Source organism: Lolium rigidum, chromosome 3 (assembly GCF_022539505.1).
Source record: "Lolium rigidum isolate FL_2022 chromosome 3, APGP_CSIRO_Lrig_0.1, whole genome shotgun sequence".
In the NCBI taxonomy this organism is placed as follows: domain Eukaryota; kingdom Viridiplantae; phylum Streptophyta; class Magnoliopsida; order Poales; family Poaceae; genus Lolium; species Lolium rigidum.
The window spans coordinates 398,764,633-398,787,826 of NC_061510.1; the positions used below are offsets into that span (position 1 = coordinate 398,764,633).

The following is a 23,194-nucleotide window of genomic DNA, read 5'->3' on the forward strand; positions in this document are numbered from 1 at the left end:
TCCGGAGAGGGGATATTCCGCAACTAGTTGCGCCCGCACCCCATTTTTGTTGTGACACTTCCAAGTTTCCAAAAAATGCAAACTAAAATTCTAGACATACATTGTGTTGTGTCTTGTGCATCTGTGAAGTTTCATTCAAAAATATGTCAAAATGTGGCCTACACAAAAAGAACAAATGATCTGTAAATAGTACGTGACACTATTTACGTACGTCATCTCTTTTTTACACAGGTCACATTTTGATATATTTTTGGATGAAACTTCACAGATGCACAAGACACAACACAATGTATGTCTAAAATTTTAGTTTGCATTTTTTGGAAACTTAGAAGTGTCACAACAAAAAATAGGGTGCGGGCGCAACTAGTTGCAAATAAGAGTTTCCCGGCCATCCGGCCATGGTTCGGGTAGGAAGACCACTAGTCACACACAGGCATACCGCTGCTCGAAACGTGTCCAATGCGCGTGGGCTCCGGGACCGAAAAGTCCCAAGCGGGACGACACATGCCACCTTTCCTCCTCGCGCAAAAAAAAGGCCCAGTCCGGCCCAGGCCCAGGAGATCTAGGACAGTAAAGAGCAAAAATCCAAAGCAAGCGGGAAGGGGAAAGCATTAAAAACGCGAAACCCCAGGCCGAATACTTAACGCCGCGCCTCCCTCCACTCGTTTCCCTCTCTCGCTTCTTTTTTCCCACGTTGCCCCAACTCGCTAGGGTTTCTCTGGGTTTTTGCCCCCGCCCGCGCCGTCACGCCCGCGCGCCGCCGGATCGACGCCCATGGCCCCCGCCGTCGCCCCCGCCGCCGACCGTATCCTTTCGGCCCCCGCGCCGCCCCGCTCTTCCTCCGATTTACCCGCGCTTATGTTTTTTCTCCGAATCTCCCGGTGTTTTGTTGTCGCCCGTCGCCGGATCTCTCGGCGCCTGGCTTGGTTTCTTCGGTTTCGGGGTGGTTCTGTCGCGGATTCGTGAGGGGATTTGTTCGGTGGGGACTTTTTGAGGTTTTCGTTGGGTAGGCGTGCTTCCTCGTTGCGGATGAGGTTCTCCAGATTTCAGACGGACTGTCTGGATTTCTGGTCCCGTCCGTGGGGTTTGGGATTTTACTCGCGCCTAGTTTTAGCCCCCGCGCAACGGCGTGATTTTGTACTACCATGTTTTCGGATTTCGGAATAGTCTGGATCAGTTCGTTCCCCTTGACTGGTTTCGCTGCAGATGCTACGGATTTGCTGCAGAAGCTCACCCTGGATCCCAAGAGCGCAGCCGGGGACGGCAAGGAGGCCAAGAAGAAGGTATGACTAATCCCCTCCTCTCTGTACAAACCTTGTTGGGTCGCTGACGCTGTTACAGTTGACTCACTGTGACGTTTCATTGTCTGAATTTGGTAACTGTGCAGGTCTTGGCACCAGCGAACGGTGGGCTGAATGGCGCGGTGGCATCTCAGAACCCTCAGGCCCTCTCGGCCGAGCAGTGGGCAACTATGGGGCAGCAGGATTACAAGAACGCCGCTGCCGCCATGTATTATGGCGCCGATGGCTACCCGTATTACTATGGAGGTGAAGCACTAAGGCACCATTTAGCCTATTACTACTGTCTGTTTGTACTGAATTAGCGATTGCAGGGCAACTGTGCAGTTAGTTTTTCGTATGGAATTGGTTATAACTGTTCCTTTTGGGATTTTATTTTTCAGGTTGGGGTGACTATTCTGTGTATGTGAGCCATGATGGAACAGAGTCACTGACCCCTGTGAGTACTGCAAACACCTACTTGGTTCATTCTATTGGCCAACCCTTTTGAAATAACTTCCATATGTACTGAATCGTGAAGATTTACCACCTGTGAAGTGTATTCGAACAAATTACTTAGTCTGTTTGCATCTGCAGGGTGCTTATGGGGACATGTATTGCTATCCGCAATATGGCGCTGCCGCATCTGGGTACGATGGGCAGTACTACGGATCTCAGAATAACCAGTACCAGTCAACATATCACCAGCCACAGACTACTACTGGCAAGACAGCATACAAGTCTAAAACTGGCAAATCAGAACCTTCACCCCAGCAGGATGTTGTTTCTGCCGCTTATCAGCAACCTGGGTCCGTGGATGCTTCCAAGGCCAACTCAAACAGCACTGATGCTGTAAAGGGTCTGAAGAAACCAACGTTCCCCCTGAAACCAAGTGGGCGTTCCACCAGTTACCAGAACTACGGTGACAAGGCAGCTTATCCATTGTCTGGCAGTCATGTTTTCTTAGATAAAACGCAGAAACCCTCTGCTGGAAATCCTACGTCGACTGCTTCTAATCCTAAAACCAAGGTACAGTCAAAGGATCGGAATTTTGCCAAGTCATTTTTTGCTGTGCAAATTATTTTGTCACATTAATCTGTATTTATATGTAGTTCACTGATCTTTGTTTAAAAGCATGTGCCATAGATTTTCTGCAATTCTGAGTATTGCTGTTTATTCTTGATCTTACCTATGTGGTTTGGCCTGGTGCATGAAAGCATGCATTTAGGAGCTTGATGCTGTATGTTGTTGCCATTTAGTTTTGTACATTTGGGTTATTTTAAGGCACACTGTGATAACTTTGCTAGCTCAAAGTGGAATTTCGTATTCAGCAGCTCTATAAGTTCACCTGTTGTATAGCCACTTCTAATCGTGGATATTTTTGCAGGGATTGCTTGGGCCGAACTCAACAATGGGGCCAGCATCTACTGGGTACATGAGTTCAATGTACTCTGGTAGCGCAATGTACAATCCAAATGCATATGGACCTGGCTTTTGGTATGGGTCACCCTCTATGGCTCTGGGGTGTATGGTGGGTGGAATGGGCTGTCAGATGGAAGGTACAAGCCCAGAGGAAAAGCATATGGACCATACCGTTTTGGCAATGAGAACATTGATGGCTTGAATGAGCTGAAGAGAGGGCCAAGAAGCAATCTCATTAAAACCGAGCAGGTCACTGGAGCAGCTGATGTTGCAGCTGTAAAAGGACAGGAGCTTCCTAACGGTGATGAGTCAAAAGCCGTTGTGCTGGATCAGTACAATAAGGCTGACTTTGTTGAAACTTACTCAGATGCCAAGTTCTTTGTTATAAAATCATACAGTGAGGATGATGTTCACAAGAGCATCAAGTACAATGTTTGGGCAAGCACCCCCAATGGAAATAAAAAGCTGAACACTGCTTATCAAGCAGCTAAGGACAAATCAAGCAATTCTCCTGTATTCCTGTTCTTCTCTGTAAGTTCTTCACCGTGGTGCTATAATTGCTTGTTTTCTCTCTGAATAGTCTACATAATGGTTTCTGATGTTTTGTGCCTTCTGCACATCCTCTTTGTTTCAGGTGAACACTAGTGGCCAGTTTGTTGGGCTTGCTGAGATGGTTGGTCCGGTTGATTTTGACAAGACAGTTGAATACTGGCAACAAGACAAGTGGACTGGTTGTTTCCCTGTCAAGTGGCACATTGTGAAGGACATCCCCAACAATTTGTTGAAGCACATTATTCTTGAGTACAACGAAAACAAACCAGTGACCAACAGCAGAGATACCCAGGAGGTGAGAACTGCAAACTTAATTCTTCTTATGAACAGTAATGAATCTCAGTGTGCTGCATTAAAAATGGAATAACCTTTTCTTTTTGCATATTTAGCTCTATGAATGATGTGCTCAATAGGGTCTTGCCCTGCATTCTCATGGTGTCTACAGGTTAAGATTGAGCATGGCCTTCAGGTCCTTAAGATTTTCAAGGACCATGTCTGCAAGACCTCCATGTTGGACGACTTTGGCTTCTATGATAACCGCGAGAAGATAATGCAAGAGAAGAAATCCAAGCGACAGCAGCCGCTGGAGAAGGTACATGGCTAGCAGCATACTATATGTGATATATAAGCTCTATACCCATGTGAATCTTACCACTGAATAGTTTTGTCCTCTTAAAAGTTCATTGTTTTAAACCTCTCAAAACTACTGAGGGCTATCTCAGTGTTGGAAAATGTTCTAAGAATTCCCATGCAAATGTCTGTCAGTCTATCGTTTTTTCTTGTAATGTAATTATTCACATGGCAGCTTGATCCTGTTGAATTCAGTGAAATACCTTGAGTTTAGTATCTGCCCTGATTAAAATCAAGGTCATCTTCACTGAATGAAGGACTTACCTGAACAACCTTTACTGATCTTGCAGATTACGAATGGAAAGCTGCTTGCCACCAGCAACACCGAGAATCAAGATGTTGATGGAAAGCAGGGAGTGCAGGAACTTGCTGTTCTTGGGGAGCAAAATGCTGTGGTGGAGAATGGCGTGGCGACCTTAGCTGGAAACGGTGTTGCCCCAGCAGATGCAAACCCAGCAGTGGTTGCAGTTGGCTGTTAATTTTCGCGGCTCAAGCCATTTGAGCATCCATGCAAGGGATGACAGCTTATACAGGGCGCAGAGAGCTGCTGTGGTTGAAGGCATTCGAGATTATGCTTGCTTTGAAGGTTGCAGAAAGTTGCAAGTCTGAGGCGATTCAGGATTCAGTTAGAGGCTTTTCTTTTCTTTTCTGGTAATGTTATTCTGTAGCAGTATTTTCTTTTGCTGGAGTCTGGTGCTTTGGGTGGAGGCTAGGAGAGTAGAGCTCAGTTCTTTTTCGGGTGCGATGTTTTGTGTTATGAGATGGCGTTAGGAGTTGTACCTAGGGGTTTCAGATCTGTAAGTTTTTTTTGCAACCAAAGATAATGATTTATGGTGCGTCTTTTATTCTGCAAGTGAATGCTAGCAGTTCAGTAGAGTTATTTCTATCATGCTGTCTTGGCCCATGACCTATCTAGGGCGACCTCTGCCCCCCTCCTGTCAGACCTCTACTCTCTGAAGTTCAGTTTAAAAACTGTAGGTTCAGAAGACTGCATACAGTTTGATTTGTGCGAAACTTTCCTGGGGGCTTTGTCAGGATCGCTAAAATGCTTAGGTTAGTGTTGTGATCTGAGCTGAAGATTGTAATGTGCCTAGCTTTGTAGTACTGTACTATTGATGTCTGCTTTCCTTCCTCCAATTCTTTTTTTTTGAACAAAAGAGAGGTCACTTCCTCCAATTAGTTGCCTAGGAATATGCTACCCTCTGTTTCATGATATAAAACAAAACGTCTTATATTATGGAACACGGCTAGTACTTGGTTGTTTCTTTTGGGATCTCAAATCGAACCTTGTTTTGTTCTAGAAATGGGTGATTAATTGAGTGAAAACTGATGCACGGAGATTGAGGAAAATAAGCAAAAATTTAGAACCCCTGAGTAGTCCTTTGTTTGTTGGTATCTACTCATCTTTCTAATGCTAAAGCACACATAGTCACATACTACACTAGTTCACTGCATTATGGTTTTCTAGGTCAACGCTTGTTCTATGCTTATGTTTCTACTAGATTTTAAATAACTACGTTGTGCAACTTCCTCCTGTTTGTACTATGAACTAGTAACCATTTTGTTGCTCTATTGATACTTCAGCTGACTGAGGATTATGTGCCGTTGGGTTTGTCACATGGATTTAGCATCTATGTTTGTGTGACATATCCAAGTGCCGAATGACATTCGCATAGCACAGCTGGTTCCAGTGGAACTATACTACATTAAGAAGTTAGCTTCAGGTTACAAAGCAGTGCACTTGCATCATATTCAGATGCACTGCACAACAAGCTACTTCTAGACTATAGTCCAGTTCTTAGCGACACAATTTATAACTGCAGAGGAAACACCTACTCATAAGTCTAACACATGACTGCGGAACCTAACCCAGCAGAACAAACTGGTCATCGACCTTCCGAACGACATGAACTGTCATCGTCACCTTCCTGGCGCCTCTCATCAGCTCGAAGATGCAGACATAGCCCTCGCACAGACGGTTGTCGCGGACAAACTTGACCCAGCGTCCGCCGTTGAAGCCTCGGGTGAGGCTTGCGTGGTAGTACTTGACATGCCACTGCTCTTTGCTGTTTGGCCTCAAAAGCAGTACCTCGTGTGATTTTCCCTCAAGATGTTCAGCTGCAAACTTGCTGGGGATGATCTGCAGGCAGGTAGATCGCTAGCTGGTTCAGTTGTTCTTAACTGCAACGCTTATGTGTCATAAAGACACCAACATATTAAGATGTTCAGGCAAAAAAACACTGACATATTCAGAAAGTTGTAAGATTTATGGAAGATACTAACATATTAAGATGTTCATGGAAAAAACACTGAAATATTCAGAAACTTCTATAAGATTTATGGGTAAAAAAGCTCCAAACTGACGGAGGGAAAGCTACATGGTACTACGTAGTAATTTTCATCCCATGGCAGAAGAATTGAACTGACCAGGATGTTTTTCGCCCCACGAACATGGGACTTCTGCAGGACCACCACAAAAACAGGATTGCGTGGTTGAATTGATGCCAACCCGAATATTTGCTCTCGTTCGTCCGCAGTTAGGTGACTTGCAAGCCTTGAGTAGGAGTAGTTGGAGTAAGTGTGTTCATTGTCATTTTCCTCTTCTTCATCGTCCACCACACACTTATCTTGATAGTTGCTGTTGTTTGGAGATTCAGCTTCTTTTACTGTGGAAAATGCACACATTATGTTCACCGAATTACTACATGATTTCTACAGGACACACTGCAAACTTGCATTGGCTTTACTTACTCGGTTTCTTTGATGTAGAGGCCTTGTGAGGAGACCCAACCGGCTGCGACAGCGGCACAATGGCCTTGTTGGAATCGCTCAAAAGACAGTGTCCTTCAGCTTGCTGACCCGTAATGTTGTCAAAGTGTCTTTGCATGTTGGTGCCCTTTTTATCGGTGAAGAAACAGGACGCTTTCTCAGAGCCGCTCGAGTCAAAGATGCGTACATCAAAGCAGCCAATGCCACTGCATTCGAAGAGCAGGAGGTCATTCTCCTGCAGTTCATGATCCTTGACAAATTCCTCCCATCCTGACACAAAGAACAGCTCATCGGCAATCTTTTCAGCGGCGACGCACCATGTCTCGCCGCTAGGTGATTTGAGGGTGAATCCTTCCTTGGCCATAAGCCTGGTGAAATTGTTGGCAACCTTCTCTGGAATGCTCTAATATAAGATGAACACTTCAAACAGACATCTCGTATAACCAGTTTTCCTCAGTGGATGATATTTAACAAAGTTCATTCAGATTGCAAGAATTGACTAACTAATTCACCAAACCAATCAAAGAACGTCATCTAGAAAGAAAGAAAAAGGTAACTAAGAATGAGCTCAAAAGCTACTGCGATCCCATTTATCTTTCTCTGTCAGCAGTACTTATTTGGACTTCATTTGTAATCTATCTCCAATCTGATAATTTGTTTCCTAAAATCTAGAGACATATAAAATTAATTACGACCACAAATATTTAGGTGCAGCTGCCACAAGTTTCAGATGGTAATCCGCCCTACATACAGAACTTGAAGAACCCTGAACATGGCGGGAAGCCGGGAAGCATATGGAGCTTGAAGAATCCAGAGATGTACTTACAACGCGATGCTGAAAATCTCCAATCATGAGCTTGAAGAACCTGATGTTGCTCAAATCCATGTGCTCCCAGAAGTAGTGTTCCTGCCACTCCCTGCACTTCACGCACCTTCCCTTCTCATCACCCGCCATCTCCGGATCTCCCCTGCCGCTGCTGTTGGAGACATCCATGGAGCGTCAGTTGCGACACCTCAGATCAGTCGATGCAATGTAGTGCAATGAAAGCAGAGTGTTACATGCAGCTGACCTGAGGAAGGAGAAGAACGAGGGAAGTTGTTGGCTTCTCCGATGAGATCTGAACTCTTCTCCTTGATGTTAACGGGAAGAGGCCGGTTTGATGATGGTGGTAGGAGTGGTTACTAGTGAACGAGTGAGTGCGGTTTGACAGGTCGCAGACCTTGCTCACGGACACGTGGGGTCAAGGATGGACAAGTGTTGGGATGGCGTTTTTGCCTTGTCTCTGCAGTGTGCACGAGTTGGTGCTCGGTGGAGACAATATCGAAGCACGAGTTGGTGTGCTCGGTGGAGACGGATATTGATGCGCGACTATGCGCAAGCCTCACCCGAGGCTTCAACGGCGGACGCTGGGTCAAAGTTTGAAAAGGAGGACACTAAAGCAAAACCTATAAATAAACAATTTTGTTCCACAAAATAAAGCATGGCTATAAGGTGAATAATGATATTGGCCCATTCTTTGTGACAAGCTAATGCCTTCATTAAGGGTCGGGGATTCTTTATCAGCCTTAGTATTGTTGCTGATATGTTGGCTATTTTCATCTATAGAGAAATGGATGATTGGAATACTAGTGAGCTCGTTCCACATTTGGTTAATGATGACTCATCTATTCTACAATAGGACTCATGGCACATTTTTTAATGGACCATGATTTGGTCGAAGATTATGGGATTCTGAAATAAATTTTCATAACAGTGACTACTATTTGGGAAAGCTAAGGAACATTGGCTTGACTATACATGCCTTTTGCTTGCGTTGTGGGCTCCTTTCCATTTAGTTTAAGTACCTTAGCATTCCTATTCTTAAGCTCCAGAACCAGGCCCGGGCCTACGAGAGTGTGAGGTCCTGGACTTTTTTTAATTTTTTTTGGAGAGCTGCCTTTTCAAATATTAGGTACTATTCACATTACAACAATTTCCCATATAGTGAATAGACCTACTAAGACGACATTTATGTCTCACTGTCACATTATGTATGGGGTGGTTGTGCTACATAAAATAGACGATTGTCACATTTTGTCATGAACTTCAGCGAAGAAAATAAATGAAATGATATTTTAAGATAGGTTTTGAGAAGGATAAAATCAAATAAGCCTTCTTGCAACAAGTAATGCGCATGAAAGGTTTCGACCCAAAGTATGAAAATAGAATGCGAAATTTGTGCAAGGTGCCAGTGTATGAACAATGGCCAATAATGACATTGGCGCTATTTTCGAACTAGAAAGGTTTAAGACAAGGTGATCTAATGTTCCAATGCTTTCCAATATGGTTGAGGATATGCTGGCAATCCTCCTTGCTATGGCAAAGGAGGATGGTCAAGCAGGGGTCCCATCCTTCATCTAGTTGATGGAGGGCTATCAATCCTATAATATGTAGATGGTACCATTCTTTTCATGTAACGACTTAGTGAAGGTTTTAAAATCAACTTTATCTTGTCCATAGTTGAACAAATATATGGGCTTAAATCAACTTCCATATTTTCTGATTTTGGTAAGGAAAAAGAGGAGGAACAACGGTACAAGAAAAAAAAATCTTGTATGGCTGGTTCTTTGCTTTTCAGGTATCTTAGGGTACCCATACATCACATAAAACACTGTAATTCATAATGGAATCTAGTAGAAAGTTGCTTTAAAGGGAAGCTATGCTGCTTACGAGAAAAACCGCTACCATATGGAGATTGACTTGTTTTGGTTAAATCTATTCCAGCTAGCATGTCGATATTTGTCTTACCGTTCCTTGAAATACCTAACGGGGTAAGAAAATGATTTGAATTTTACATATCAAGGTGTTTCTGGCAAAGCAATGAAAATAAAAATAAACATCGGCTAACTAAATACAATATCATTTATAGGCTAAAAAAATGTGGTGGTTTAGGTATTGAGGTGTCGAAAGTGCATATAATGTCTTTCTTGTCGGTTTTAGATGACCTATAACAATACGCTTAAGGGAATAGCATTCGTATCTACTGTACTCAGGTACATAGTCCCACCAAATGATTTAACCTCCAAAACGTTGACTCATCGCATACTGCAAAATATATTTTTCCATATGAGTCAAATAAGGAAGGGCATGAATAATACAAGAAAAAGATGATGCCTCAAGCAGAACACCTTACAGAATGCAAGGCATGCTCAATAGCACAAGGCAATCCGTAGGTGTGCCAATCGTATTAAAGACGTATGCCAAGTCCTTCATCATCCATCATACTTCTGAGCTACAAGTAGAAGCCGCTCACCCATGGTTTATCTGCAAAGAAGATGATTCTTCGGATAAGATGTTGAAGACAAAACTACATTAAAGGACTCAAGGCGCACATGATAAGCTTGATGCAGCAAGCATATCTAGTGCTCTTGAAGACCACACGCTGGGCAACGTTGAGGAACTATGAGGTTGTGCTCATCAAGTAGAAGACCCATGCCAAGATCTTCCTCAACACTTTTTGGAGGCAAAACAAAATCCCATGGAATAGGGTCCAAATTAGTGCCTTACATAGGCAGTTGAGAACCTCTTTTCTCTGATCCAAACGACAAATATAGGAAAATTTCCTAAGTAATCGAATGCTGAAAAGTTCATAGTAACTGTACAATGCAAAAAGGGTCTAACTGAAATTTGGCAGTGGCAGCAGCATAGACAATTACAGAAACTGTAGGAGTACTTCATATTATCTCAGACTAATACGGACGAAACAAATGCCAAAGAGAGTAAAGAGAAACAGATTGTTCACCATGCCTACCTACACACACACAATAAATCTGCCACTGAAATTAAAGTGAGCATACACCGTACTGCATGAATCTGGCAATCTGCAGGCTTCAGGGACGTCAACATGTCCATTTGAAATAAATGAATACTAGATGTGTTAAAACGGCAGCGCTAGAGGTTACAGTGATGGAGCCTGCACATTGTTGTGCACTTGTGCATGGTGAAACGAAGAATATGCTGCAAGAGCAGCAGCCTTACGAAACAACCGGTGAACTGGAGATAACAAGGACCTGCTGTTTGCAATTCTGGTACGAGGGAGGGAATACAGATGGGTCATGTTGGTGATGTTTATGATGAGTGCAATAGTCCAGATCAGCGCGAGGGCACGTTATACTTATACACGCTGGCTGACGAGATCCTGGTTTGATGAGCCGCCCGATTTTCTGTTGCTGTTGCTGTGCCTAGTTAAAGATGTAATGGTGTATTTTTGTTCACTGAATCAAAAGGTGGCTGTTCCTGTAAAACGAAGGAGCTGCTGTTTGCAGTTGTGCTACGGTAAGTGGGACACAGCACCAGAAGATGCACAAGGCTTGAGACTGTACTTTTGCACTCCCATATTCAGAACTTGAGGTTTAAATGGCATGCCAAACATCATCCGCAGACTGCAGCTGTGTGAGTGTATTGCTTTGAGATGAGCAGGCATTGTTCGTCCTGCAGTAGAAGAGTTCAGTTACGGAGCACACCAAGTTATGAGCTTGTAAGATGCAAGAAGCAGAGAGCAAACTAGGACTTGAGAACACATGACGCTAGCGCCATATTATTTTTGACTGAATCTGCAAGGTGCAGACAATTACAGACTGAAATCGAATATCCAACCACACCAAATCGATTCATTCATTCATCCATCCATCCATATGCAACAAATTCAATCACAGACTGCATCGCCATCGCTTCCAAACAACTCACGCACGCAACCGAAGCCCTAACAACAGACAGCCCTTGGGGACACGCCGACCCAGCTAGAGCGATCTTGAGGCTCAGCCTCCGAAGCCGTAGAGGGTGCGGCCCTGGCGCTTGAGGGCGTAGACGACGTCCATGGAGGTGACGGTCTTGCGGCGGGCGTGCTCGGTGTAGGTGACGGCGTCGCGGATGACGTTCTCGAGGAAGATCTTGAGCACGCCGCGGGTCTCCTCGTAGATGAGACCCGAGATGCGCTTCACGCCGCCACGGCGGGCCAGGCGGCGGATGGCCGGCTTGGTGATGCCCTGGATGTTGTCGCGCAGGACCTTGCGGTGGCGCTTGGCGCCGCCCTTGCCTAGACCCTTGCCTCCCTTGCCGCGGCCCGACATTGCCGGCGATGAGACTGGAGAGGAGCTCGGAGAAGATCCGGTGGGGATTTGGGGGAATTTTCTGGTGAGATTGATCTTCGATGTGTGGGGCCACTTTATACCAGTGGGATGGCGCAGTGGTGAAAATGGAGGTGTGGTTTCGCGCGTTTGATTTGAGATGGACGGGTGGGATACGGAGCGTGACAGGGGAGGGGGATGCAATCTGCGGGAGTGGGAACGGAGCGACTTGATTGGTTGATAGAGCAGAGGACGGGATTGGTGACGTGTATAAGGGCATCTTCAGGGGGCGACCCATGCATTTTGGAAGCACAAAATGTCCCGCTCGTCCATTTACTCCAAATGGTCGAAATCGATCGCGCGTTTATTTGCGCCAAGGTGCTCCAGCTAGGGATGTAAACGGATTGGATCGGATCAGATATTTCTATTACCACATCTTTTACCATATTTTTGTGACGGATGTGGACCAAAGCGGATAATGGTTGGATGCGGATTATATCGGATATGGAACGGATTTGGACCGAACTCAGATCGAAAGCAGATTATTAATAAAATATAAATATAAAAAATAGAAGTATGCTCTTTTATGTAAAATATGTTTTCAATTATAGGCTATAGATAAATGTACACACATGTTCATACAACTGTTATCACCAGAATTTGACCGAGTTAGAGGTGGGCCGCGATCAGGGTAAGCTTAAAGGTTATATACGGAAGAAATACGTGGATCGGCCTTATATGCAAAATGGGCTAGATTGCCCATATATCTGTAATTTAGTAGATCGTATCTTAGATGGAGTTTTACCCGTGCACGGTTAGGTGCACGCCTAAATTAGAAAGTCCCCTGGACTATAAATATGTATCTAGATTTTATGGAATAAACAACAACCAACGTTCAACCAACCAAATCAATCTCGGCGCATCGCCAACTCCTTCATCTCGAGGGTTTCTACCGGTAAGCAACATGTTGCTATCTTGCGATCTAGGCAGCACAAGCTTTATGTTGTTCATGCGTTGCTCGTACTGAAGCCTTTTTGATGGCGAGCAACGTAGTTATCATAGATATGTTAGGGTTAGCATTGTTCTTCGTATCATATGCTGTCGTAGTGCAACCCTCGCATATCTAGCCGCCCTTACACCCATCTTAGGTGTAGGGGCGGCACCCCGCTTGATCGTTATTTAGTAGATCTGATCCGTTACGGTTGCTCCTTGTTCTACAAGGATTAGTTTAATATCTGCAATAGTTAGGCCTTACAAAGGGTGGGAGGATCCAGCGGCACGTAGGATGTTGTTCGCTAGTCCTAAACAGGATGTTCCGGGGATCAACCTAGTGTTGGTTTTTAGGCCTTGTTTAGGATCGGCTTACGATCACCGTGCGTGGCCGCGAGGCCCTACCGTGAGTAGGATGATCCGATTATGCGGTGAAAACCCTAAATCGTCGTCGATCTCATTAGGTTTATCTTGATCAAGCAGGACCACCATATATTCGGACACCTTGTACGAATCATGGTGGATCGGCTCCTTGAGCCGATTCACAGGATAACCTGAGAGCCGATCGAGGCTCGTATTTAATGTTTACGTGTATGCCATGCAGGAAACTAAGCGAGGCATCTCCATCACCTTCCTGACCAGGTATAGGTCGGGTGGCACGCCCTTGCAATCAGCATCGGACGTGTGACCGGAAGGCTTTGCGGGCCGTCGCTCGGAGGGACCGGGGCCAGCCGCAGCCCTAAGTTGTTCCCGGCTCTCTCGTGCTGCCCGTCGCTGCCCGCCGGTGGGTTTTGACCGCAACACATTCTGGCACGCCCGGTGGGACGATCGTCTACATCAACCACATCGCCATCTACATCTGAGATGGCGGACGGCACGCCAGTCACGTACGAGGATCTGATCGACGAGCTCAAGAAGAAGTATGACGAGATCAAAGTCATCCTCGAAGCCGACCTCATCGGCTCTTTTCACAGAACCCGTTCCCATGGCGTCAGATGGAAAGGGTTCTCACCTGAAGGTGCACTCGATGGGATAGACCTCTCTGCCCCGTCAGAAGAACGCACCAGGTCCCTGCGGCAGGAGATCAACTTCTTGGTAGCTCACTCGCTACACCGCCACTCTGAGAACCTGGTAAACACGTTGGAGCGTGTCGCTCTTCGCGTGATCCAGGAGATCATGAGGCACCAGTACTCACCGTCAGGACCAGCTCTCGGGACGCATCAAGGAGAGTTGCCACTCCAGTCCCGTCCACCGCTGCCATTTGCGTTGGCAGCACCAGAAGTGCCGAATTCACCGGCATTCGTCGTCTACAAGATCGGTGGTGACCCTAGTGACTACCAGTTCTTGCTTGAGGCACCTAAGGAGATCCCTCACGGGTACACGTGCACGTATGTACCGGATGGCGGTAACTGGGCGCTCACGAACCAGGCCACAACATCAGGGACTCCTGGGAAAACAGGAGGGACGTCAGCGACAGATCTTGAGAAGCAGATGTGGCTGACTAAGTACGCCACCCCGACGAACCTCCAGAGCTCAGCTCCTGCAGGTTGGCTCGGAGCTGGAAAAGCAAACATGGCCGGCTAAGTACGCCATCCCGGCGAATCTTCGGAGTTCAACTCCTGCAGCCCGGCACGGCGGATCGGATCGGTACCATACCGAGAGACCGGTTCGGCATGGTGCCGAAAAGGAGGGCAATCGGCTATTCCAAGCCGTACCCCGACGAGTACGAATTGATCCCGCTACCACCTAAATATCGGCTCCCTGATTTCTCCAAATTCAGCGGATCAGATGGTTCCAGCTCCATCGAGCACATAGGCCGATATTTGGCACAGCTAGGACCGGCTTCAGTGTCGGATCAACTACGCGTGAGGTTCTTCTCACGATCCCTCACGGGATCGGCTTTCGGGTGGTACACCTCGTTGCCACCAGACTCCATCCGGACTTGGAAGCAGTTGGAAGAACAGTTCCATATGCAGTACCATTCAGAAGCTTCCGAGTCCGGCATTGCCGATCTAGCACAAATACGTCAGAAGCGTGGAGAAGCCGTGACGGAATACATCCGGCGCTTCAGGAATCTTAGGAACCGATGTTATTCGGTTCGTATAACTGAAAAGGAAGCGATCGAGTTGGCGGTAGCGGGCCTTGCAGCACCGCTCAAGGACATGGCCTTCCAAGCAGACTACCCCTCACTGGCGCATATGGTTCAGAAACTGTCGGCATATGAACAGCGCCACCCGGACTTGTACCAGGACAAATTCAAGCGTGCAGTAGTCCTGGTCGGGGCGGAGGAAGACGAAGTCTCTGCGGGAGATCAAGAGGTAGCAGTGGCTGAATGGACTCGGGGGGCAACCCCCGTGTCCTGCAAATGGGTAAAGCCACCAGGCCCGCCCAGGGGGTTTGATTTTGACGTGACCAAGACTGAACAAATCTTCGACCTCCTACTCAAGGAAAAGCGATTGAAGATACCCGAAGGTCTAAAATTCCCCACGGCACGGAGCTGAACGGAAAGCCATACCGCAAATGGCATAACTCGCTCTCCCATGCCACCAACGACTGCAGGGTTTGGCGTCAGCAGATCCAAATGGCGATAGAACAAGGACGTCTGATTTTCAACCAGTACGCCATGAAGGTCGACACCCAACCCTTCCCCGCCGTTAACATGGTGGGATGCACTTACCCTGAAGGTTGCCAGCCAGGATCCTCGTTCGGCATCAACATGGTAGGACCCGGGCACCACTCCGGCAAGGAGGAGACGAGGGCAGGCTGCTCTCGTAGCGAGGACACGAGAGGAGGCCGCTCCACGCGATCGGCTCCGTCATGATGGCAAGCGCTACGTCACGGAGGGAGAAGTGAAGAACATAAGATATCGGCGACCCCTCTCGATCACCTCCTCAACAAGTATGTGAGTCAGTATGACCAACGCCGACGATCCAGCGATGATGATGAAAGAGATCGTCTGGCTAGAGAAGCCAGAAGACATCGTCGGCACGATTGCGATGAGGAGGAGCATGAGCGCCGTGCCAAAGGAGAGTCAAGGGAGCAAGACGACAACGATAGGCACTGGGACTGCCCCTTCTTCAGACACTGCTGGGATTCAGGAATGAGCCGATTGCCCACAATCGGCAATTGCCCAGAATGCAACCGGAAGAAGAAGGAAGCAGCCAACGTGTCCGTGTTCAAGCGCCTAGGGCCTCTCCCGCCACAAAGCAAACGCGCTGAGTCACCTCGTTGGGAAGATCTCGAGGATTCAGAAGACGAGGAACAAGAAGAAGAAGACAGGTACCACCGGCCAAGGTGGTGCCCTGATGGACTCAGCCGTTCCCAAAAGCGCAGGGTTCAGCGATTGCGCGGCCTGGAGGAAGCCGAAAGGTTATACTTGCATACGTTAAGGAAGGCATGACCTGACCTGGCTGCGAAAGTTCAGCGAACCCTGGACGAAGAGGGTCGTCCGCGGAAAATGGAGTGGCGTCCCAAACAAAGGAAAGCCGATGATGAAACATCGGCTGGCACAAACATGGTGCTCGTCCTTCCGACGGAGCTTGGTGCTCCACGATTACACGATGCACTCAAGATGGACGACAGCAAGCGCATAAAGTCAGAGGTTGGGCTGGTTTTATCCACCAGCCTGACCGAGTAGCAAGGACGAACCAATGAGCAAACGTGGCGAGGCTGATCCTTGTGATCGGCCCCAAAAATCTATGAAGGGACATTGCAGAACCTTCAGTCAGCGCTTCAATCAACATGGCGGCCGATTCCAGCAATCGGCCAAGTTTGGCTTCACCACATGTTCTGCTTGCATGCAACGTCGATCTAATGGGCAGCGGTTTGCGTCGGCTGATTGAGTCAAAGAGAATCAACATTGATCCTACCAAAGCCGACGCCTTGGCTAAACTACAGAGCCGATATCTGCAGTTACCTAACAGATTCGGCTCGGGGGGCATATAGTCAGATGAGCATGCGCAGATAAACATGTCAGATGAGCATGCGCAGATAAACATGTGTAAACATGTGTCAAGTAAAAAACATTGGGGGCCGATTAGAAAAATCGACCAGTAAAAAATAAAATCACAGCCGATGCGCAGGCATCGATTTGAGAAAACGTATGGAGATAAAAGTATGCAAATACAGCCGATGCACGGGCATCGACTTCAGAATAACAAAGCCGATACGCTGATATCGACTCTAGAGGAATAAGCTCAAATTAGCAAGTTAACGGAATCGGTTCAGACCAGAAATCATGATGTGTGAGACGAATCTCCTAGTGGTTGCTGAGGAGTTCAATCTGATGGTTTGGACGAGAATTAGGCTTATTGAGGCCTGTTGGACTGCGTGTTCAAGCAACAGCTTGGCCTCTGATCGCAATGCAAGCCGATATTCTGCTATCGGCTCTCTGTACGGCAGCCCCATTCGACGATCGGCAAGGTTGACAAGGAAGCGAAATTAATTAAGGGAATTTTCTTCATTAATAGGGGAATTCCTTACAAAGAAAGAGCCGATTGCTCAGGGGAGAAGAGGGCAAAAGCCAACTACTACTACTGATCCCTAATCTAGGGGCCGTTGCTGCCCTCGTCGTCGCTGCCTCCGGCGCAGCTGCTGAGAGGCTCCTCATCGAAGCTTCCGTAGCCTTCTACGGGAGCCTCATCTTCCTCATCGTCGTCATCACTATCGTCGTCCCACCAGGTGCGGAGGCGCTTCGCTGGTGGGTAACCTTCAAGAGAGTCGTCGTCGTCCTCCTCCTCCACCTCTTCCTCGGAAGAGGTGAAATCGTCCCAGGAGAAGCGGTCGTCCTCGCTCTCCGCCTCCTCTTCCCCTTCGACGAGGAATTGAAGGTCGCCCTCTCCGTCGGTCAGGGATTTGTCATCCTCAGACCAGATGGAGGAATCGTGTTCCTCCAGGTCCCACGTCGTCGGGGCGAGAATGTCGTGCGCCGCCAACGAGCCCCACTCCGGCGTCGGCTCATGGGAGGAGGAGGAATCAGAGAAGACCGACGAGGTGGAAGAGGAAGAAGAGGAAGACATGGCTATGGGAGATTGGGGGTTTTTTGGGTGCCGATGGCCAGAACAGAGCAAGATGATGAAGTGGCAAACTGCTCAGAGCGGTTAAATAAAGGGGCTATAGTAGAAATTCAATGCCACGGCAGTTTCCAAGGAGGCGGTGCCCAAAGACAACGGTCAAATCACGCGGAATAGTTGAGAAGACAAGGCATCATGATGAAGAATGCTGCGACGGTTCTGCTCTGCCATGACATGACCCGACGAAGAAAAAACGGAGTGATTTTGGAATTATCAATTCCAAAACCAGGGGGGCATGTGTTATCACCAGAATTTGACCGAGTTAGAGGTGGGCCGCGATCAGGGTAAGCTTAAAGGTTATATACGGAAGAAATACGTGGATCGGCCTTATATGCAAAATGGGCTAGATTGCCCATATATCTGTAATTTAGTAGATCGTATCTTAGATGGAGTTTTACCCGTGGACGGTTAGGTGCACGCCTAAATTAGAAAGTCCCCTGGACTATAAATATGTATCTAGGTTTTATGGAATAAACAACAACCAACGTTCAACCAACCAAATCAATCTCGGCGCATCGCCAACTCCTTCATCTCGAGGGTTTCTACCGGTAGCAACATGCGCCTAGATCGCATCTTGCGATCTAGGCAGCACAAGCTTTATGTTGTTCATGCGTTGCTCGTATCGAAGCCTTTTTGATGGCGAGCAACGTAGTTATCATAGATATGTTAGGGTTAGCATTGTTCTTCGTATCATATGCTGTCGTAGTGCAACCCTCGCATATCTAGCCGCCCTTACACCCATCTTAGGTGTAGGGGCGGCACCCCGCTTGATCGTTATTTAGTAGATCTGATCCGTTACGGTTGCTCCTTGTTCTACAAGGATTAGTTTAATATCTGCAATAGTTAGGCCTTACAAAGGGTGGGAGGATCCAGCGGCACGTAGGATGTTGTTCGCTAGTCCTAAACAGGATGTTCCGGGGATCAACCTAGTGTTGGTTTTTAGGCCTTGTTTAGGATCGGCTTACGATCACCGTGCGTGGCCGCGAGGCCCTACCGTGAGTAGGATGATCCGATTATGCGGTGAAAACCCTAAATCGTCGTAGATCTCATTAGCTTTATCTTGATCAAGCAGGACCACCATATATTCGGACACCTTGTACGAATCATGGGTGGATCGGCTCCTTGAGCCGATTCACAGGATAACCTGAGAGCCGATCGAGGCTCGTATTTAATGTTTACGTGTATGCCATGCAGGAAACTAAGCGAGGCATCTCCATCACCTTCCCGACCGGGTATAGGTCGAGTGGCACGCCCTTGCAATCAGCATCGGACGTGTGACCAGAAGGCTTTGCGGGCCGTCGCTCGGAGGGACCAGGGCTAGCCGCAGCCCTAAGTTGTTCCCGGCTCTACTGTGTTGCCCGTCGCTGCCCGCCGGTGGGTTTTGACCGCAACAACAACAAAGCAAATTGCATGCTAATAGCATACATATTTTAGCCGATGAACTAACTATATTGTCTAAATATTAGGGGTTGGGCTAATTTTCTCGGATTATCCTCATTGAGGACCTCGGATAATCCGCAAAAAATGGCGGATAATCCGTATCCGTCGGATAGTATTAATACCATATCCTCTACCGTATCCACCGGATATCCGCTTGACCACTATCTGCATCCGCATCCATATTCAGCGGATTTCTAAAAATGCATACCATATCCTCAAAAATGGATACGGATGTGTGGATTCAGAGCGGAAATTATCCGTACCATTTACACCCCTACCCCCAGCGGCACGACACATTTTTTTTGGATTTTGCATTTTTTCAGCATAAAACATAATTTATATAGTGAAGAAATGAAAATAAAAATATAAACTAACACGACGCCTGCGCCTACTCCTCGTCATCGTCGTCGAGCACGACGAAATCCAGTATCTGCCATGGCCAGTTGGCAACCGCTAAAACATACGTCGGTGCCGCCGGTGGTGGAGGTGGAGCATCCCACGGGCTGAACGACGGAGGCGGAGGCGGCGGTTGCGGGGCCGAGTTCTGGAGTGTGATGTCCGGCGGCATGATGTCGGTGGCGTACTAGGGCAGCGGCGGCTGCACCGGTCGGTCCACCTGCGACACGAGAACGCCGAGTTTCGCTATCTCATAGTCGGTCATCGCTGGCGAGAGGTCGAACTTGCGGCCCTCCGCCTTGTCTGCCTGCCATTCATGGAAGACATAGGCGACAAAGTCGTCTGAGTCGTCCTTGGGATCCTCGTTGTGGTAGGCTAGTGCATCGTAGTCCTCGTTGTCGTCGTTGTCCTGTGGAGGTGCAGAGGGCTGCCGTGTTTGACGATGATGCGGTGGTGGCCGCTCAAACGGGAAGTCTCGGTCGCCGAGGAAGCCCGCGATCCTCCTCGGTCTCGCGCCAGCTATGCCAGCTATTGGAGTCGACGGTGAAGGCGGAATCGACGCGTAGGTCCGACGATAGGTACCGCCACCTACGCCGGATCTCGGTGCTCTCTAGCTCGCGCAGAGGCACGGGCGGGACAGGCACCCAGAGGTGGCTGAGCCGCCAGCCATCGCCAGGTAGGTGCACGTCCCGCCAGCGGTGGCACGGCGTCCAGTTGGCGTGCATGAGCCGCGCCACATCGACGGAAAGCGGTACCCTGTTTCTCCGCGTGTCCTTCTTGGCGCCGCTGCCGGACGCCTCAGAGTCGTGGATCTTCTTCCCCATGGTTATGCGGCGGCGCACGGTGGTGCGGGTGGTAGCGGAGGTGTCGGTGGTGTGGACGATGGCAGGGACAACCGGTCGACTTTTAAAGGCCGGGCACGCGCGAGATACGATGCCATTGATGGCCGCGCAGATGTCCAGCCGCCGCTCGCCAATGCGCGCAGAAGAGGCAGCCGCGACATTGATGGTGAACCGCAGACGCGGAAGCGATGACCATCGAAGCGGCAACGGCGGAAGCGATACGCTTGATACAACCCTATGGCTCGCAGTCAGTCGGGCCCGTTGGAAAAGCGAGCGTCACTTTGCGCGTCCGCGTAGTGTCCGTCAATATGCGCCGCGTTTGCGTCTCCGCGGAACCTGGTCCTGACGCATTTTAGGATCTCGCGGACGCAATCGATCGCTGAACGTCCGGTTGGAGATGCCCTAAGTTTATTTTAGGGGACCGTGGAGAAGTTGGATGGTGTGGGCGAATGGGCTAGTATTGGACTGGACTGGATATGGTGGCATGGACTTTGGGCCGGACTGGACGTGGGCTCGCTTTGAAAGCGCCGTAAATTGCGAAAACCCTAGGTGCGTAGGCTCCTCCTCGTCCGTCCATTTCTTGCGGCCGTACAGTACGGCGTATAAACATTCTGCCCCCAAATGAATTTCCGAGCCCCTGAAATGATTCCCATTTCCAGCCGACTTGGAGCTTGCGAGAGGCGGCGGTAGCTTGCGATGGAAGACGCGCGTGGATCGACGGCGGCGGCGGCGGGCGCCGTCGCCCTCGAGCTCTACCTCGGCCTGCCCTCCCCCTCCCCCTCGCCGCGCACTCCTCCTGCGGCCGGCGTTCCTCACTCCGCCGCGCAGCCCAAGAGCGGAGGCACGGGGCCGATCGTCTTCGGCCTCGACCTAGCGCGCTTCAGCGGCTCCTCTCCAGCGGGAGCGCGCGGCGGCGCGGATGAGCGGGGAAGCGATCGCGTCAAGTCCGAGGCGCCACGGATGAGCAGCGGCGGGGACGCGCCGCCGCCGCCGCCTCTGCTCGACGGGGTGGGCCTTGGAGTGTCATCTGCCCCAAGAAGCCAAGATTCTGAGCCGAACAGCAAGCGCGTCAAGATCGAGCAGCCGGCGGCCGGCAGCGCCATCGCTGTCCGACGCTATACGCGGCTGCTCGACCTGGAGGACCTGGTTGACCTTGGAATGCAATCTACCCCAAGAAACCAAGATGCTGAGCCGGGGATGGAGCGCGCGCCTGGATCGACGGCGGCGGCCGCCATCGACCTCGACCTCCACCTCAGGCTGCCGTCCGCGTCGCCGCGTGCTCCCGCTGCGACCGATCGCGTCAAGGCCGAGGGGCCCACGAGTGGTGGCCCCGACGGGCTGCTGCTGCTGCTCGCCGTGATGGACCTTGGAATGACATCTGCCCCAAGAAACCAAGACTCTGAGCCGCCGAGCAAGGCGCTCGTCAAGGCCGAGCAGCCGTCGACCAGTAGCGGCGCCGACGCCGCCCCGCGCCCCGTGACGCCGCTCCTCGCAATCCAGTTCCCTCGGGCAGCCCGCCGCGCGCGCCGGTCGAGGAGGAGGAGGGTCATCAACCCGCACCCGCCCGTCGCGGCCGCCCACAACAACCGAGCCTTGGATGCCGCCCGCGACACGGTGCCTGCGTGGGTGCGCGCCGAGGTCCTTCCGCGCCTCGACCTCCCCGGGGACCTGCTGCTGCACTACGTCGGGGAGAAGGTCCTGCAGCCGTCCGACATGGACTCCCGCCAGGCGCGTTTCCTGTTCCCGTCCGACGCCTCCCGCCGCTTCCGCGCCTTCCTCTCCGCCGACGAGATCGCGGCGTGCGGCTTCGACTGCACCGACCGGAAGGCCAGGAGGGGGGAGAACGGGAAGAGGGCCAAGGCGACGACGTACGCGGGGGTTCCGGTGTCCGTGTACGTGAGCGGCGCCGGGGCCGGCTTGGGCGTGTCGGAGCTGAGGCTGAACAAGTTCCACCGCTCCGACGGCACGGTGATCAACGGCAGGGGGTACAGGAAGTTCATCGGGCACTGCGGCCTCGTCGTGGACGACGGCGTCGAGGTATGGGCGTTCCGGCGGCCCGCTGACCGGCTCTGCGTCCTCATCGCCAAGAGGGATGACGTTTGCCCTCTAGGTTGCAACGGTAGCTAGCTAGGCCTCATTTTTAGCTAAGTTCTGTTTGATACCAACCGTAGTTAGTTGGGATCGTGATACATGTCAACTGTCAAGCAAATCTTACTCACAGGTACTCGAGTACTAGGAAATGATAGGTTCTCTTCGCATGCGTACAATGAGAAAAAACAAAGACTTGTATTTTGTATCTTAGTGTCTAGCTGTCCAATTGTCCAAGTACTCTCATACTCTCATTCTATTGCAAAATACGTAATATTGTTTCAGAGATAAGCGGATGTAGTCTTCAGTATCATCCAGTTGAGTTAGACGCAATTTCTAATCACAGAGTCCACTAAGATTTCTATGTTTTCAATATATCTTTCATGCCGAAACAACAAATGTAGCCAGAGCTACATGTCGCCTCATTTAAAAAAAATTCAAAAACAACCACCTAAATTTTCAAAATAGACTGAAAAATAAATCTAGATGTAGATGATGTTGTGTTCTACCTACATGCAAATTTTCAACTCAAAATAGCACATATTCACCGCTATGAAATGGCAAAATCAGACATCTATAGCAGTGAAATATAAAATTTCAAAGCCTCAAA

General features: G+C 49.2%; 2 protein-coding genes and 1 pseudogene across 2 annotated transcripts; 1 reads left to right on the forward strand and 2 right to left on the reverse strand.

Moving 5' to 3' along the window:
• The first annotated feature begins 764 nt into the window (after positions 1-764).
• LOC124704591 lies at positions 765-4,724 on the forward strand (annotated as a pseudogene).
• A 994-nt stretch (positions 4,725-5,718) lies between these two features.
• Positions 5,719-7,814, reverse strand: LOC124700890 (B3 domain-containing protein Os12g0592300-like). The gene is made up of 5 exons (XM_047232947.1): positions 7,721-7,814; positions 7,477-7,627; positions 6,633-7,053; positions 6,309-6,547; positions 5,719-6,021 (listed from the first exon to the last, which is right to left on the reverse strand). Exons 2-5 carry the CDS (start codon positions 7,603-7,605, stop codon positions 5,746-5,748), a joined length of 1,065 nt encoding a protein of 354 aa, XP_047088903.1. The 5' UTR covers positions 7,606-7,627; positions 7,721-7,814; the 3' UTR covers positions 5,719-5,745.
• A 3,507-nt stretch (positions 7,815-11,321) lies between these two features.
• Positions 11,322-11,786, reverse strand: LOC124700895 (histone H4-like). Its single transcript, XM_047232951.1, has one exon. The coding sequence runs from the start codon at positions 11,757-11,759 to the stop codon at positions 11,448-11,450; it is 312 nt and encodes a 103-aa protein (XP_047088907.1). The 5' UTR covers positions 11,760-11,786; the 3' UTR covers positions 11,322-11,447.
• Positions 11,787-23,194: the final 11,408 nt, after the last annotated feature.